General features: G+C 53.0%; 2 protein-coding genes across 5 annotated transcripts; one reads left to right on the top strand and one right to left on the bottom strand.

The window, feature by feature from the left end:
* The first annotated feature begins 772 nt into the window (after nucleotides 1-772).
* Nucleotides 773-14,380, top strand: LOC102443807 (butyrophilin subfamily 2 member A1-like). Its single transcript, XM_089771339.1, has 11 exons — nucleotides 773-971; nucleotides 2,212-2,559; nucleotides 3,029-3,310; nucleotides 4,026-4,142; nucleotides 5,889-5,921; nucleotides 6,019-6,051; nucleotides 8,725-8,757; nucleotides 8,855-8,887; nucleotides 10,745-10,765; nucleotides 10,855-10,881; nucleotides 12,136-14,380. Exons 1-11 carry the CDS (start codon nucleotides 773-775, stop codon nucleotides 12,633-12,635), a joined length of 1,626 nt encoding a protein of 541 aa, XP_089627465.1. The 3' UTR covers nucleotides 12,636-14,380.
* Nucleotides 923-15,133, bottom strand: LOC142823172 (uncharacterized). 4 transcript variants are annotated; one of them, XR_016347396.1, is made up of 8 exons: nucleotides 14,908-15,133; nucleotides 11,023-11,111; nucleotides 8,831-8,871; nucleotides 8,562-8,741; nucleotides 5,995-7,936; nucleotides 3,930-4,119; nucleotides 3,049-3,324; nucleotides 923-1,058 (listed from the first exon to the last, which is right to left on the bottom strand). XR_016347396.1 is itself a non-coding variant. In XM_089771431.1 (6 exons), exons 1-4 carry the CDS (start codon nucleotides 15,099-15,101, stop codon nucleotides 8,721-8,723), a joined length of 345 nt encoding a protein of 114 aa, XP_089627557.1. In that variant the 5' UTR covers nucleotides 15,102-15,133; the 3' UTR covers nucleotides 3,985-4,119; nucleotides 5,995-7,936; nucleotides 8,700-8,720. The 4 variants fall into 4 exon arrangements, 3 of the variants coding, with proteins under 3 accessions (XP_089627557.1, XP_089627555.1, XP_089627556.1); XM_089771431.1 differs by lacking the exons at nucleotides 923-1,058; nucleotides 3,049-3,324 and having other exon boundaries at nucleotides 3,985-4,119; nucleotides 8,700-8,741; XM_089771429.1 differs by lacking the exons at nucleotides 923-1,058; nucleotides 3,049-3,324; nucleotides 11,023-11,111 and having other exon boundaries at nucleotides 3,985-4,119; nucleotides 8,700-8,741.
* Nucleotides 15,134-16,889: the final 1,756 nt, after the last annotated feature.

Below are 16,889 nucleotides of genomic sequence, written 5' to 3' on the forward strand. Positions count from 1 at the left end.
ACGAACAGAACATGCCGAGCGGAGCATGAGCTTTCGTGGGCACTGAAACTGAAGTGGGTTGTGCCTATGAGCTCATGATAACATCTACATTTTTGTTAGTCTCCAAGGTGCTTCAGGATCAGTCGTTGTTTCTTAAGTTTCCCCAGCTACAGACTATCTTGGCTACCCCCTCTGAAGCGTTGTATTAAACGGCTGAATGTCAGAGCAGAGAGACCGATTCTGTCCCTTCCAAAGGCACCAGGCTGCAGCCCTGGGGAGGCTGGCTCTCTGGAGCAGAAGGAACGATGCCACCCTAGGGGCATGTCAACATGGCAGTTTTCCTGGAAAAACAACACTTCTGTCCACACTGCGATTGCGTTCTTTCATCAGAAAGTCATAAGAACACAGGGGCTGTGTCTAAACTGCATCCCTTTTCCTGGCACAGCCACACCCTGACCGTGCTTTACGTGAGGAGAAGAGGAAGCAGCCTAGCAAAATTGATGGTGCTGGCACTTACGGTTTAGGAGGAGTTTCTGGACAGACTCACAGACAGACACACTCTAAAATGAATCCTTCAGCACAGCAGAATGCAGACACATTTTTTACCATTAACAGAACAGAACAAATCTTGCTTCACCCTTGTAAACATACTTTAACTCCTGTTATAACAGGCACCAAATCTCTTTCTAGCCCTCACTTCATGTATTAAAACCTTTCTTATCAAAAAAGGGGGGAGGGAAAGAACCCGGCTCTCTTTTGGTACACGGGTAAGAGAGACAGTGTTTTCCCACTAATGACTGCAGTCTGCTTTCTTTGCCCCCCAGTCCTGCCTGCCACAAAGTACATTTCACCATTGCTCACCCTGGGTTTGTGTGGTCAGGGCAGCGGGAAGATGGAGGACTCCTCATGGTCCCCTGGCGCCGCGAGGTCACGCCTGCTGCTCAGTCGCACCATTTTCCTCATTTCTCTCCACATTCTCCAGCTGGGCTCAGGTAGGATCCCTGGGGCTTTAAGGCCCCACATGGAAGGGAAGGAGAGAGGCCGGGCACAGCAGGTCCTTGGCCCAACTCTTCCAAACTCTGGGGGAATTTACATAAAGTTACAAAGATAATTCTCAAAAGGCCGGCAATTAAAAGGGAGGCAGCCTGGCAGAACCGGGTGTGATTAGAACTGTGTGAAAATGCCAGTTATTGTTGGCAGGAAATTTTTTTCAACTGGCTTTCAAAATTTGCCACCAAGGCTATGTGTACACTTGCAGCTTCTTGCACAAGTAATATGCAAATGAGACTGTGTGGAATATCGCCGAGCCTCATTTGCATACCTAATGAGCCACCATTTTTTTTCAGAAGAGGCTCTTGCACAAGGAGGAGCATCTACACTGCCCCTTCTTGCGCAAGAAAACCCCTCTTGTGCAATGCCGTTCTTCCTGAAAAGTAATAGCTGTAACAGCATTGTGCAAGAGGGGTTTTCTTGCGCAAGAAGGGGCAGTGTAGACGCTCCTTCTTGCGCAAGAGCCTCTTCTGCAAAAATGATGGCTCATTAGGTATGCAAATGAGGCTCGGCGATATTCCACACATAGCCTCATTTGCATATTACTTGCACAGGAAGCCGCGAGTGTAGACATAGCCCAACTGTTTTTTGTTTTAATTTGTTTTGTCCGGTAACTGGGCAGTAAACCAAACATATTAACTGAGCACAGGGAGGTCATTGGATAACCAGCTAAATGTGATGTTTAACTGGGTAACTGACTAAAGGTGGGGCAGGTGGACAGCTACCCCCTAGTCCACAGTGGCTCCATGGGGCGGGAGCAGCCCCCTGCCTGTGGTGATAGACAGGTGGGGAGGGGAGAGGGAGGGAAGAAGTGCAATACACCCAGGCTTATCGGTTACATCCCCAGCCCAGCCTGCACTGGCTTCTCAGCCGCCATGTGATAATGTCCCAGTTCTCGCCCTTCCCTTGTCTCGTCCAGACTGGATCCCGCATTCCCACGTCCAGGCCCTGGTCAGTTCATTGTCATAATTCTGGCCTGGAACAGGAGTCCATGTATTTCAGACACCTCCTGCCTCCCAGCTTTCTGGAGAGGCATTTTAACCCCTGTGCAGCCAGAGCCTGGCGGGGAGACGCACGTTGCTGATAAAAACACCACAGGAAATGCAGCTTGCGTTGCCACGGGGCAGCCCTCCGGCTGATCCTCTCTGGCTACAGCTCCCTTTGTTCTGCCTCCTTCGACAGAGAGTTTCAAAGTCATTGGACCCGACCGCCCCATTCGGGCCCTTGTGGGAGAGGACGCCCTGCTGCCCTGCCACCTCTCCCCCCGGATAAGTGCTGAGCACATGGAGGTGCGCTGGTTCCGATCCATGTTCTCTGCAGTGGTCCATCTCTACCGGGACGGGAGAGATCAGGCCGACCAGCAGATCGCGCAGTATAAGAACAGAACGAAGCTACTGAAGGACGGTATCGCCAACGGGAGCGTCTCCTTGAGCATCTACAACATCACCCCCTCTGACGAAGGGACGTACGGCTGCTTCTTCCAATCACTGAGCTTCTACAAAGAAGCCATCTTGGAGCTGCAGGTGACTGGTCAGTAGCATGGGCTGTTTGCTCTGCTCAACACCAGTGAGCACTGGTCATGAACGCCCCCTCCCCTGGCCCTCGGGTCTGGTCTGTGCAGATTAGTCACTTCTACTCACAAGAAAGTTACTGGAGAACTAGGGAATGCGGCTGGTTGTTAACAGGATTGATGCACCTGCCGGCCAGCTCCTCACATCCCCACCTCTGTGTCCAGCTCCTCTGCCCCCCTGGTGCTGGGGTGTCTATTTCAGCCAAGGTCAGGCCCCACCTGTTTCCTTGACCTCCAGTCTGGAGCTCTGCCCCAGACATGGCTGCTCATCCCAGGAGGCGCGGCTCCTTCTCCCACAATTCCCTTGTACTCCAAGAAAGCCCATGGAAATGTTCCAGAGCCCTCTGCTTGCAGGAGCTCCTAGCATGTGCGGTTTTCCTGTGGGCCCCGGGGGTAGAAGTGACACGGGTCCCCTGCCTTCCCCTCCAGGTCTGGGCACCAGCCCTCACCTCTCTGTCGATGGCTACCGGGACGGAGGGATCCGTGTGGTGTGCCAGTCGGCCGGGTGGTACCCAGAGCCCCAGGTGATGTGGAGAGACGCCCGGGGGCAGCAGCTAGCACCAGCGATGGAGGAAATATCCAGGCAGGCCGACGGGCTGTTCAATGTGCACAGCACTGCCGTGGTCACGGACGCTTCGACCCAGAACCTCTCCTGCTCCGTGTCCAACCCCCGCCTCGGCCAAGAGAGAACGGCGGCGCTGCACATAGCAGGTCCGGGACTGGCCCTTGGGGAAATGGCACCCGGGTGCATCGGTCTTTGGGTACCTGGCCCCCCCTTATTCCCGTCTCTGTGGGAGCCTTCCCACGCCCTCCTCACCCTGGCCCCGTGACACTATATGTGAAAAACACAACAACTATAATAACGAAAAACCCTTCTCCTCTGACCCCTTCTGCTGCCCCTTCACCCCAGACCACTTTGCCCCTTTCTCTCCTAGGGCCCAGGTCTCCTGCTGCCCCTCAACCCCTGCACTAGGCTGCCTTCTCCCCTAGCTCTCCTGCACCCCCTGTCATCTGAGCCCTGCTTTCCCCTCCTGTGCCCCGGCCCCTGCCTTTCCCCCTTCCCCAACCGCTGAACCCCATCTCGCACCCCAGCCCCTGCACTGGGTCCCCTTCACCCGAACACCAGCAACCCCCCTGTGCACTGGCCCCTGCCGTTCCCCCTTCTCCCTGGTCCCCTTTCACACCCCTTCCTTCTTAGCCCCCAATGCTCCCCTCCTGCACCCGGGCGGGGAAAGCGAACCAAGAGCAGGGAGCTGGGACTTTGCTGGGACTCTCATCGGCTACGTGGGAGGGGCCACATCTCGTCTCTGAAAAGTCAGGCTGCCCGTACCTGAGAGGCCCTCCCAGATCACCGCAGGCCACCTCCCCGACCCCCGCCACTGCCCCATCGCTTCTGTCCGCGTTTCAGCGCCACTTTGCCTTGCAGACGTGTTCCTCCCGAGGATCTCGCCCTCCCAGGTGGCTCTGGCGGTGGCCCTGGCTGGTGTGTCCTGCCTCCTCGCCTTGGCCGGTTATGCCTTCTGGAAGCAGCACAGAGAAAAAGGTCAGGTGACGGGGGGGGGACCCAATGGGAATTTGGATGATGCACAACGGTGTGTGTGAACTGAGAAGCAGCAGCTGTAGAGTCACCCCTGTGGGTCTCGCTGTGGATTGGCTGCTCCTGCCCCTGCCCTTAGGGGATCAGTGCGTGTCGGGGCCACCCCATCTGAAGCAGGAATGAGACCCAGTAGAGCGGTTGCGTGACCTACAAGCACCACACATGCCTAACGGGAGAGGGGCCTGGCCCCAAAGGGTTAATAATCTAATTAGCGCTGGCATGCCCGGGGCAGCAGCAGGGACACTGAGGCACAAAACAGGGCTGGGACATGCCCAAGGACACCTGCAAGGCAGTGGCAGAGCCGGGCACACGGCCTTGCTCTCCGGAGACCCCGCCCAGTGCCCCACCGACTGCCCGGGATACTTGCTAACGTCCACAGACAACTTCATCTCAACAGCCCCACTCAGACCTCAGCCAGAAATGGTCTTCAACTGCATCCTCAGCAGGACCTCTTCCCAGGGTTACAGATGAGAACCAGGCCTTTCCCTTCCCCACAGGATATTCCTACATTGGCGGGGGAGTATTCCCCACAGCCAGGAACAAGCCGCACTCCCAGCTCTGACCCCGAGTCATCGCTCTCTGAGCACATCACATGGGGAACTGAGGCCCAGAGCGATCAGGGCCCCAATTCAGCAAGATACTTAAACAGAGGGGAGGGATAGCTCAGCGGTTTGAGCATTGGCCTGCTAAATCCAAGCTTGTGAGTTCAATCCTTGAGGAGGCCATTTGGGGCAAAAATTCATCAGGGATGATATTTGGTCCTGCTGAGAAGGCAGGGCCCTGGATTCAATAATTCTAGGAGATAGGCAATCTCCAATTATTTTTTTTATACAGGCTCCACTGTATACATGTGAATACTCCCATTATTGTAAGCCCGTATCCCACTGTCAGGAACTTTTTCCAGCCCTTCAGTAATGTTGTGGCTCTTTTCTGCAGCCTCTCCAGTATTTCAATATCTTTTTTTTCACCTGAGGCCACCAGCGATGTTTGCGGTACTAGACTGGTGATCTCACTGGGGCTGTTTCTGGAGGACAAACCTCCTCTCTGGGCCTGCTCACTGCTCCCCTGTTTGCACAGTCACCATTTTTTCCCCACAGCATCAACCCGGAAGCTCAGGCCAAATGTTTTGTCCATGGTGACCCCCCCTAAATCGGGTCAAAAGAGCCAGTCCATCCTGGGTAAAATTAGCATTGGGTGGAACTTATGGCTGCTGAACTGAGCCGCGGTTTGAAAGCGTTTGGGTGATTTGAGAGAGAGAATTCAACCAGTTTACCCAAAGGAAGGTTTCAAAGTGACTTGTTTATAGTCTAAAAATGCCTTCACGGGGAGAAAGTACTTTGTCCTAAAGGGCCCCTTCCCCCCCTTCTTCCCCTTCCTGCCCAACAGCAACTCACTTAAGATTTAATCAGGGACATTTACAGCACAAGTCACAGACAGGGCACTGGGGGTCAATTTTGGTATTTGACCTCTCCGTGATTTTCACTGCAAATGCTGCTGACTCAATCGTAGCCTTAGGCATGTACAGGACAACTGAGTGAGGTTCTATGGTCTGTGATGTATAGGAGGCCACAAAGGGCCCTTCTGGCCTTAAGCTCTGTAAAGGGGGTTTCTGTAAAATAGCCGCTCTTTGGAGGGCTGTCATTGTAAATCAGACAGCATGGATCTCATCCCTTGCCACCTCTTCTTCCTTAGGCCACCTGCAAGCTCAACTGGAGAGAGAGAGAGGTAAGTTTCGGGGACAAGTGCCCTGAAGTAACAGTAGGAACAACCCCGTTAACATGCCGGCATGAAACCTCACCTCGCTCTTCTTTTTCTCCTCCAGAGAGTCTGCGTGCTGAGCTGGAGAGGGACAGAGGTACATTTAAAACCACGCGTGGTCCTGTGGCACCTTAGAGGCTAAGCAAAATATATCAAATCCTAAGCTTTTCTGGGCAAAGGCCACTTCCTCAGATGAGCTGGAGCGGGGGGAAAGCTGGTTTTATAATATGCCATCCAGTTCGAGTCTTTGTTCAGGCCAAGGGCAATGGCGTCAAATTTCCAGATGAAGGACAATTCAGAACAGCTAACATTACACCTAGTACTTGCTCCTCCTGACTCCTAAGAGGCAGAACTCTGCCACACAGCACAGATCTGGCCTTAGTGCAATATAGTTTGCCATGTGTTAAGTAGTAACACAGGATTTAGAACGTGATTAAGATCAGAGTTTTAGATCTCTGCAACACTCCAAAAACCCAAAATCTGTTAAAAGAATCTTTTTCTTTCTTACTTCAAGCCATTAACACCTCTCTAAACTTTGTGTGAACTTTCATCATGCAAATATCCTGTCACACACCCACCTTGCAGCCTGCTTCCTGCCAGGTCTTTTCCAAGGGAACTCTTATGGTACTAACAGAAGCCACCTCAGTCCCCTGACATAACAGCTACGGAACAGATGTACCCAGGACTCCAGCTGGCACACGCAGCCTCACAGTCACCCTCTGCTTTTATCCAAAATCTTGTCCCACCGCGCGTTTCACCTTTCATGATGTCTCCTTGCCCCATGGGGCTCTTTCCCTCCCCACCCCAAATCCCGACCAAGCGTCTCGATTCAGCCAGGAAACCGTTCCCCCTCCCTGACCCATGTGCAGCCTCTGCCCGTGCAGACTGGAACGGCGATAACGACAGAGTGGCTGTCCGGTGTCCTGCAGCCCTGGGGGGAAGCTTCCCAAACCTGGAACTTGTGTTGCTACATCCAGGACAGGGAAACCCCAGCTCATCCCGGCTCCAGCCCTGGGGCGCAGGCGGGTGGGCAGCCTGGTCCCAGGAACCCTGTTCAATGAATCCATCTGAATCCAACCCTCTGCCCTGACTCCTGCATCATTCCCACTCCCTTCCCTGACAGGTCCTGTTGTATCCATACACCCCCTCACAGCCCCTGCTCTGAGGGCCGGGGGTGGGGGTGTGAGCAATACGACAGTGTCTGTAAGACATTCAAGTTACTCCCCACCCCCCGGAGGTAGGGTGAGGAGGGTCCCAGGCCTGCCTGCCCTTCAGTCCACGTGGGAAGCTGCCCGGGGCAGGTGCAGGGTGTGAGGACGCCCACAGCTGTCCCAGCTTCTGACATGGCTTGTGAGAGGGGTCTCAGTGGGGAGAGGAGGTGCACGGGGTGGGGGCTTTTGGTATTTCAGGGCTGTCCTGGTCCATTCAGGATGGGTTGCCCTGGTTTATTATCCGTGTTGTCCGAAAGTCTCTGCACACGCAGCCTCCCTCGAGCATCCAGTTTGATGGTGTGGCGCAGTGGGGGGGCCTGCTCTGTGACCTGCCCCCCCTCCCCCACACTGGGATGGGGGATTCTCACTGACTCTTCCACATGTGGATTAACCAGACACCCAGGCTCAGCCTCCCAGGGAGAGACAAATGGAGGGGGGCGGAGACCAGCACCTGGCTGGGGGGCAGGGCTGGGAGAGATTTGGTAGTTTCTGTCTGGTATCATGGAGGAAGCAGCCTAAGCAAAGGGCTGGGATTTAGGGGCCCAGGCTCCCCCATCTCAAGGGGGCCTGAGGCATCCTAGGCCTGCTTTGTAACCAGATGACATCTGTGCTGTGCTGTATCCTGGAGAGGCAATAAACTCCCTCTGTTCTACTGGCTGGCGGAGTTGGTCCGTGCCATTACGGGGGTGCAGGAGGCGGGGAACCCCGACACACCACCACAGATGGATTTGCTGAGCAGGGCTCCAGGTGTGAAGCTGGCATGCTGAGGGCCTAGAGGAAAGTTTAAAACAAAAAACAAATAAAAGGAATTTCTTTTTCACACAGCATACAGACAACCTGTGGAACTCCTTGCCTAAGGATGTTGTGAAAGCTAGGACTATGTCAGGGTTTAAAGGAGAACTAGATACATTCATGGAGGTTAAGTCCATTAATGCCTATTAGCCAGGCTGGGTAAGAAATGGTGACCCCAGCCTCTGTCGGTCAGAGGGTGGAGATGGATGGCAGGAGAGAGATGGCTTGATCATTACCTGTTCTGTTCACTCCCTCTGGGGCACCTGGCATTGGCCACTGTCGGCAGACAGGAGACTGGGCAGCTTGGACCTTTGGCCTGACCCCATCTGGCCGCTCTTATGTTTTAACTTTTGGCTGCTGAACTGAGCTGCGGTTTGAAAGCGTTTGGGTGATTTAAAAGAGCAAATTCAACCACTTTACCTAAAAGAAGGTTTCAAAGTGACTTGTTTATAGTATAAAAATGCCTTCACGGGGAGAAAGTACTTTGGCCTAAAGGAACCCTTACCGCCCCCAGCAGCAACTCCCCTAAGATTTAGTCAGGGACATTTATAACACAAGTTAGGGACAGAGCACTGGCGGTGAATTTTGGTTTATTGCCTTTGACCTCTCCGTGATTTTCACTACAAATGCTGCTGACTCCATCACAGTGGCCTTAAGCTCTGTGAAGGGGGGCAGGGAGGTTTTCTGTAAAATAGCTGCTCTTTGGGGGCTGTCACTGTGTATCAGACAGCATGGATCTCACCTCTTGAAACCTCTTCTATCTTTAGCCCACCTGCAAGCTGAACTGGAGAGAGAGAAAGGTAAGTTCCTGGGACAAGTGCCCTGAAGTAACATTAGGAACAACCCCGTTAACATGCCGGCATGAAACCTCACCTCGCTCTTCTTTTTCTCCTCCAGAGATTCTGCACGCCAAGCTGAACAACGAGAGAGGTACATTTAAACAACCTTCGAGGCTAACCAAAATATACACAATCCTGAGCTTTTCTGGGCAAAGGCCACTTCCTCAGATGAGCTGGAGCAGGGGGAAAAGCTGGTTTTATAATATGCCATCCAGTTCGAGTCTTTGTTCAGGCGTCAAATCTCCAGATGAAGGACAATTCCGCACTGTAGTTGGCTTATGAAATTCCTTTGTAGAAGAATGACCGGCCTTTTGACCCTGCCTCCCTCTGTTCTTAAATCAAACTCCCTGCTCCAAAGGCAGAGCAGGGAGCAGCAGACTGGCTGTGTCTAGACTGGCCAGTTTTTCCGGAAAAATCAGCCGCTTTTCCGGAAAAACTTGCCAGCTGTCTACACTGGCCGCTTGAATTTCCGCAAAAGCACTGACTTCCTACTGTCTGAAATCAGTGCTTTTTGCGGAAATACTATGCTGCTCCCATTCGCGCAAAAGTCCCTTTTGCGCAAAAGTTTTGTGCAAAAGGGCCAGTGTAGACAGCTCAGATTTGTTTTCCGCAAAAAAGCCCCGATCGTGAAAATGGCCATCGGGGCTTTTTTGCAGAAAAGCGCGTCTAGATTGGCAAGGACACTTTTCCGCAAAAAGTGCTTTTGCGGAAAAGCATCCTGCCAATCTAGACGCTCTGTTCCGAAAATGCTTTTAACAGAAAACTTTTCCGTTAAAAGCATTTCCGGAAAATCATGCCAGTGTAGACGCAGCCACTCTGCTGCAGTTCAGCACTGCCTCTGGCGCAAAGGGGTGTGTGTCCAGCAGGCCTCACCTATGGAAATCCTGGGGTTCAAACTTCGGGGGACCTACTGCCCTCCCCCCTACCGGCACCCTTGGACGGCGAGCTCTGAGCAATCATGGAGCGGGGTCACTGCTCCATAGAGGAGGCTGCTGCTCAGTTTCCATCAGGAGCCTGATTTTCGCCCAGGGGAGGACCCCTGTACAGAGGGGGCGGGTTTGCCTGGGCCAATGGGCCTTTTTACCACTGAATTTGAAGGGGGGCAGGAGTCCTGGCTCCTGCTGCCCAGAGAGCAGAGGGGCTCAGCAGAGTCTCTGAGTCTCCTTGTGCTCTGACACAAGCTCAGGGAGAAGGACCCAGCCAATGTTGCCAGGCTGGTGAGCTGAGATCCAGGGGCCAGGGTAAGCTCATTACGAAGCCAACCCTCATCGCCAAGTTCTCAGGCCCTAGACCCTCGCCAAGCTCCCTGGAACTTGGGGGGGCGTGAACTCTACCGCTCAAGGGAGATGTCAGGGAGGGAGTGTGATGGGTGGAGATCTGTGAGGATCTCCTACGAGGAGAGGCTGAGGGACTTGGGTCTGTTTAGTCTGCAGAAGTGAAGAGCGAGGGGGGATTTGAGAGCAGCCTGCAACTTCCTGCAGGGGGGTTCCAAAGAGGATGGAGAGAGGCTGTTCTCAGTAGTGACAGATGGCAGAACAGGGAGCAATGGGCTCAAGTTGAGGTGGGGGAGGTCCAGGTTGGATATTAGGAAAAACTATTTCCCTAGGCAGGTGGGGAAGCGCTGGAATGGGTTTCCTTGGGAGCAAGGGGAATCTCCATCCCTAGAGGTTTTGAAGTCCCGGTTTGACAAAGCCCTGGCCGGGTTGATTTAGTTGGGATTGGTCCTGCCTGGGGCAGGGAGCTGGACTCGATGCCTCCTGAGGTCTCTGCCCGCCCTGGGGTTCTGGGATTCGAGGGTGGAGCTCAGGCCAGGAGCCCTGTGCGGAAAGAGGGCAGCAGAGGGCCCAGGGGGAGGGCAAAGTGGCTCGTGAAAGGCACATTCCCTACCCCGGGAGCGGGTGTAGAACTGACCCCACATACCCACGTCTCTCTCTCTCTCTCTTTGCAGAGAAATCCCTGGCGGAGCTTGGTAAGTGCCGTGTGTCCCCTTTACCCGCCGTGCTCGGGCAGCCCGTGAGAGACGGCTCGCCTCTCACCTCTCGCTGTGTTCCATTTCAGGCTGGAGCAAAGTCACCAAATATCCAGGTATGTGAAGCTGGTGTTTCAATGGCAGACCCACACGCTGCCCAGCAGATGCCCAGGTGTCTCAGGCCACAAGAAGGAGCAGGACGGGCAACGAAACTGCCACATTCACCCCCCGTTTCCTTGCACGACACTAATGCTTACCCGGGGTGAAAGCCACTTCCAATTTCTCGCAAGTGCTGTCGTATCCCAGCTCCCGCTGGGGGGACTCAGGGCGGCAGATGGGAGGGAGGCTGCAATTGGACAGAACTGTCAGACAGGCAAATGTCTTCAAGCTTTTCTGAAATCTGGTGAAATCAATATTGGTACCGAGTTGTCCAGCAACAGGCCTTTGGCCAATTCAGTTCAACTGTGGTAGAAAAATTTTACCTCAAATCTGCCAAATTTGCATCGGGCGGGACTCTGTGGGGATGAGAATAAAGGGCTCCCAATTCAGGCCTAGATTGGGAACTCAGGCTGTGTCTACACTGGCACAATCTTGTGCCAACGTGGCCGCTCTTGCGCAAAAACATGCTGCCTGTCTACACTGGCCGCGTGTTCTTGTGCAAGTAAACTGACGTTCTAATGTATACCATCAGGGCTTCTTGCGAGAGAACTCTGATGCTTCCGCTCAGGAATAAGCCCTTTTGCGCAAGAGCTCTTCCAGAAGAGGCCAGTGTAGACAAGCAACATGAATTTCTTGCGCAAGAAAGTGTCCACACTGGCAGGGATGCTCTTGCGCAAAAGCACATGCCAGTGTAGATGCTCTCTGCTGGAAGAGTTTTTGCACAAGAACTCTTCTGCAAAAGAGTTCTTGCGCAAGAAGCTGCCAGTGTAGACGTAGCTTCAGGCTTTGTCTACACTACGGAGTTTTTCCGGGATACCAAAGGTATCCCGGAAATACTCCCCCACATCCAGAGAGCGCATCTGCTCTTCCAACATTTTTTGTGTAAGAGCAGACGTGCTCTTTCGGAAGCCCTGTACTCCTTATTTTATGAAGAAAGAGGAGGCGTTTCTGAAATTTGGTCCAGTGTAGACAGGCCAAATTTCGGAAAAGCTTCTTCCGAAAAAACAATCGGAAAAAGGTGCACAAATTGTGGAGCGCAATTTGCTATCTTTTCCTGATAGATCAGTATAGTCTAGACATAGTCTCAGAGAAGCTGGTCCCAGGAGGAAATGAGTGTGTGTCCAGGCCAAATCAGAGCTGGGGGGCGGGCGGTTAGGGAAACAGCCCCACTGAGCTGGGCTCTGCCCCTGACACTCTACCCCTCTGCGCAGTGACAGTGATTCTGGATCCAGACACGGCTCATCCCAGCCTCGGGATTTCCGAGAGTGGTCGATCCGTGAGATGGGGCCTGCGGCAGGACGTGTCTGACAACCCCCAGAGATTCGACTGTGAAACTTGCGTGCTGGGCTTGGGAGGGTTCACGTCAGGGAGACACTACTGGGAGGTGGAAGTCGGGGGTGGGAGGGCTTGGGCTATAGGGGTGGCCAGGGAGTCTGTCAGGAGGAAGGGCTGGATCAGCTTTTCTCCCGAGGAGGGGATCTGGGCCGTGGATCAGTGTGGGAGCCATTATAGGGCTCGAACCACCCCAGACACCCTCCTGCCCCTGAATGAGGGCCCTCACAGAATCGGGGTGTATTTGGACTATGATCAGGGTTTGGTGTCATTTTATCACCCACACATGGAGGTCCCAATCTACACTTTCACCTCTTCTTTCTCAGGGACGCTCTACCCTTTCTTCTGGGTCTACTCCCCAATCAGTCTCCTTCCCTGAGATAAGGCAGGGGGGTTAGCACCAGTGTTCCCTCTAATATTTTCTATGCCTGGGTGGGCTGAATTTTCTTTTGGGTGGGTCGAAATTCTTACGTGCACCACCAGTACTGGGGTTGTGTGTAGATATGCAGCACCAGTGCAAACAAAAAACCTAGGTGGCATGTTAGTGGGTTTTAAAGGGAGCAGCCAGATCACTGCTGTGCCCACGGAGGGTGTTTGCTCCAAATTCGGTACAACGTGGGTCATGTGAGGTGTCAATGAAAGCTTGTGCTCTACTGATTCTATGTATGATACTCATGTACTTGTGTGATGTCTGTGTGTGGGGTTAGGAATATGGGCTCTGTACTTGTACTGTAAATGTTCTCTGTCTGGAAGCGAGCAATGTGCCTGGACTGCCTGTTGTGAGGAAGGATTGGTCAGTGACTGGCTGTGCTCACTCACACTACTGCATGGACAATGGCTCCGGGATTGGCCAATACACACCCGAGGATGCGTCTGGAAACCTGCAGACTGGCCAGTGCCTTGTGGCTACTTGCATGTGACACAGAGATAGGTCACTTGGTCATGTGACCAGCTCCAGCCTGGGAGACACCAGGGATATAAAAGTGCCATGAGGCATCTCCATCTTGTCTTCAGTCCTGCTACTGATCCCAGATGCAGCCTTGCGAGGGACAGAGAGCCGGGAAGGATGGCTGACCCATCCTGACACAGGATGGACACCAGAGACTTCTAAGCTAGAAATTTGTATCATCTCTGCTAAGTGCCTGCATGGAAAACATGGCAATTGATGTATAAAATGCATTCTCCTTAACAAACTTACTCTAAACCTTTTCTTTTTTTATGAATCAACTTCACCTGCATCCACACTGTAACTGCATTATTTCGTAATTAAATTGAATGGACGCAGGGTTTTTTTCGAACTTGGTAAACCTCAAACTACAAGGACTAGCGCATGTTTCGAAAGAACTCTTTTGAAAAAGGCATGTGTGGACACAGAACAGGGACTTTTTTCGAAAGAAGAGGGAAGAGGAAAAAGCACAGGCCCCTGGTAGCCATTCCATCCGTTGCAATCAGGGCTTACATGCAAGAGTGTCCAGGCAGTCTGGATACTCTCTTTTGAAAAAGAAGATCACTTTTTCAATCTACTTTTGAGGTGCGGACACTGTCTTTTGAAAGAAGCTTTTTTCGGAAGATCTCTTCCAAAAAAGCTTCTTTTGAAAGCCTGCAGTCTAGACGTACCCCTTGATTCTAAAGGATTGACCCGGCGTGGCCTTGTGGGTAATATCTAGAGTGTAAATCAACTGGGCACTGCGGCTGGTTCTTTGGGACCGGGAAGATCTGTTTTTAGTTGGTGAGATTGGGTTTTATAACCTTTCATAACCTGTGTGTAGGCCCGGGGCTGATTGCGGCACAGGGAGAGCTGGGGTGTCTGAGGGGTTTGTTTATGAGGCTTCCTGCAGGCCAGATTGGCAGCTGAAGCGCTCTGCGTGGCTGGTTTGTGGCCTATTTGGGAAGAGTCTCTAGTCGAGGGCTGTAAGTGGCCCTTGTTTTGAGCAATGTGCCCTGAGCTGATGCCCGCAGTGGTGCCCAGACCCAGCCCTGATCCATCACACTGGGTGTGTGTGTGTTTGGGGGCGGGAGGGGTATTAAACAGTCCAATAGGGCTGGAAGACATACATTAAAACAAGGGATAGTTCACAAGGAGCAATGCTTCTGCTGTTTATTTAATATGAAATCAAATTTAAAAGGAAGTTAACACTGCCCTTGGAGGACATGTCCGATAGTGGACGGGCATGTGTCTGGTTAAAACACAACAACTTTGGACCCATGGGCCAAAGAGCCTCTTCAAGGGGCCACGCTGGGTTTTTGGTTTTTTGGGTTTTTGGTTTTTTTTGCTTGGTATTTTGGGTTAAACCATCTGGCAACCCCAGGTGTTCTGCCAGCCCAGGGGAAACACAGACTGTCCCCCCGCCCATAGACTGGCCCATGGCGCGTGTCCCCCCCTCCCACTCCAACAACTTCACACCTGGCTGCAGGGCTTGCAAACAGGCGGGAAAACCAGACTAGCCCCGCCCCCAGCCGGGAGTGTGATTGGCCCCCGGCGGCACCAGCCCACCAACCAGAAGAAAGGCTGAGGAGGCGGCGCCAGACTGACATTCCCCACGGCCAATGAGAGAGGCTGCTGCTCCCGCCCCGCCTGATTGACAGGAAGTCTCAGCCAATGAGAGAAAAGATTCAAGGAAACGAGGCTCGCGCCACAGGCGACAACTCACCCTGCGCCGGACTCCCCGCTCTGCCGTACAACATGGCGGCGCCCACGGGCGCAGCCTCCCCCGCTCCAGCCCGCCAGCCGCCGCCGGGCGGGGATGGCACCACACACGCCTCCCGCCTGGCAGGGCCGCGCGGCCCAGCGCCCGCCGGGCTGCCCCCAAAACGAGCGGGCTACGAGCCGCATGGGCGCCGCCATCTTGCGGTACGGCGCCGGCGGAAGGGAAAGGAACATCCGGCTCTCTGGAACGCCTCGCGTCCTGCCGTAACGCAAGATGGCGGCGCCCAGGCGTGCGGCGGGGACGCGTCGTACCACGTGACGCGCCGCAGCCAATCAGAGATCCCCAATCTGTTCCTTGCGGGACAGCGCCCCCTAGCGGCGTATCAGTGTCATTGGGTCAGAGCATCCTTGTACACCCAGATCTCACCTGCTAGTGGTCCAGGGCCAAACCTCACCTGGGGGGGGGGGGTCCACCATTAACATCCCTCCCTTTCTAAAGTGAACTGGGTTAATCCCAGGCCCTCAGACACCAGTGAGGGGCGTTGCTTGTAGACGCCAGACAGAAAATCCTGAGGCTTGATTAGACAACAGACTATTGGAGACAAAATAGATCCCAGTGCACTTTATACTCCAACAGTTCAACTCCATCCCTCTACAATGGTCATTGCCTGCATTTTGCAGCGGGGCGACCTCAGCTGGATAACAGGCAGCCAAGGGTGGCTCCGTTTGTCCCGAAATGCATCTGCATCTGGGGTGGAGCCTGGCAGCTGCGGGCATGCCAGAAATACTGCCCAAGTCTCTTTGCCTTAATTATCTGTCAAAGGGGGACATTTGCCATGATTCTCATTTGAACAACACAGAGATGTGATTATTGCTATTATTAATGAGAAAACGAAGAAACAAACACTCTAGAATGAAATCAGATGATGGATCAGCATTTGTGTACTTTCAGCTGGGTGTGCCTGGTGCCCCTGCTGGCGCCGTCAGTTTTGTCACTTTGGCTGTAGGCACCTGTTTCTACTTTGAAGCTACAGCTACTTACCCGCTTCTTAACATTCTTAATAGGGATATTTGAAAGAAGTCGGGGGGGGGGGGGGGGGTACATCCACACCACTAAAATTTGGAGAAAACTGATTTTTTTGTTGTAAGTTTGATAGTGCTTTATTATTTTTGTACTTTTTACACCTGTGACAGAGCAGGTTAAAGGGCTTGGTGGAAGAGAAGAGAGTTGAGAAGGAGTTTGGAGCATTGGGAGGGAGTTTGGAGCTTTGGAAAGGAGTTGGGAGCGTTGACAAGGAGTTTGGAGATAAACCCCTTAGTTCGAATTAACTGTTACTCCTTGTGGAATGAGGTTTAACAGTGAATTCAAACTAAGGGGTTTATCTCGGAATCCCACTTCTCTGCCGTGTGTAGACGGGCAGTTACTTTGGGCTAGTCACTTTCCAAAATGGCAACCAGCTGGGATTAAGTTAATCAAGCACGGGATAGTTAAATCCCGCACTTCATTAGCAATTTCAGTTGCCCTCATTAGCCTCCCTAGTTCGAACTAGGGGGCTAGTGTAGACATATCCTGACTGTACAGACTGTCTGGGCTCCGGAGTGACACACAGACCGGAAGAACAGCTGCACTAGATCTCTCTTGTAATTCTAAGCACAGACCATGACTGCCTCCTTTACTCCTTAGTTTGTCCATATTGGGGCCTGCAGAAGAGAACAGCTGTGCTTTGCTAAAAAGGCTGGGGTGCTGGAGGGAACTGGTTGGAATTTCCCCACTGTGAGTTCGTGAGTGGCTGGGAGACAGTTCATGTAACTCAGCTGGGTGTGTACCTGCACGTGGATGCCTGTGGCAATCTTGAGGGATCAGTTTCTACCAGGCCTATGCAAGAAGAGCTGGACTTCCCAAAAAAGGTGAGTTTTTCTTGGGAATCTTAGAAATCCCCCAATTCATCACTTTTCAGCAGTTTGGGTCTGAACAATTGTTGGGTT

The sequence above is a fragment of the Pelodiscus sinensis genome, chromosome 19, assembly GCF_052426305.1.
Source record: "Pelodiscus sinensis isolate ZL-2025 chromosome 19, ASM5242630v1, whole genome shotgun sequence".
NCBI classification, from domain to species: domain Eukaryota; kingdom Metazoa; phylum Chordata; order Testudines; family Trionychidae; genus Pelodiscus; species Pelodiscus sinensis.

Coding starts and splice junctions, on each gene's coding strand:
- LOC142823172 (XM_089771429.1), bottom strand. CDS start 15,101: ATGGCGGCGCCCATGCGGCTCGTAGCCCGCTCGTTTTGGGGGCAGCCC. Junction 8,872..14,907: donor AGCGGGGAGTCCGGCGCAGG/GTGAGTTGTCGC, acceptor CTCGTTGTTCAG/CTTGGCGTGCAGAATCTCTG. Junction 7,937..8,699: donor GATAGAAGAGGTTTCAAGAG/GTGAGATCCATG, acceptor ACTTTCCTCTAG/GCCCTCAGCATGCCAGCTTC.
- LOC102443807 (XM_089771339.1), top strand. CDS start 773: ATGACTGCAGTCTGCTTTCTTTGCCCCCCAGTCCTGCCTGCCACAAAG. Junction 2,560..3,028: donor CTTGGAGCTGCAGGTGACTG/GTCAGTAGCATG, acceptor CTTCCCCTCCAG/GTCTGGGCACCAGCCCTCAC. Junction 10,766..10,854: donor GAAATCCCTGGCGGAGCTTG/GTAAGTGCCGTG, acceptor GTTCCATTTCAG/GCTGGAGCAAAGTCACCAAA.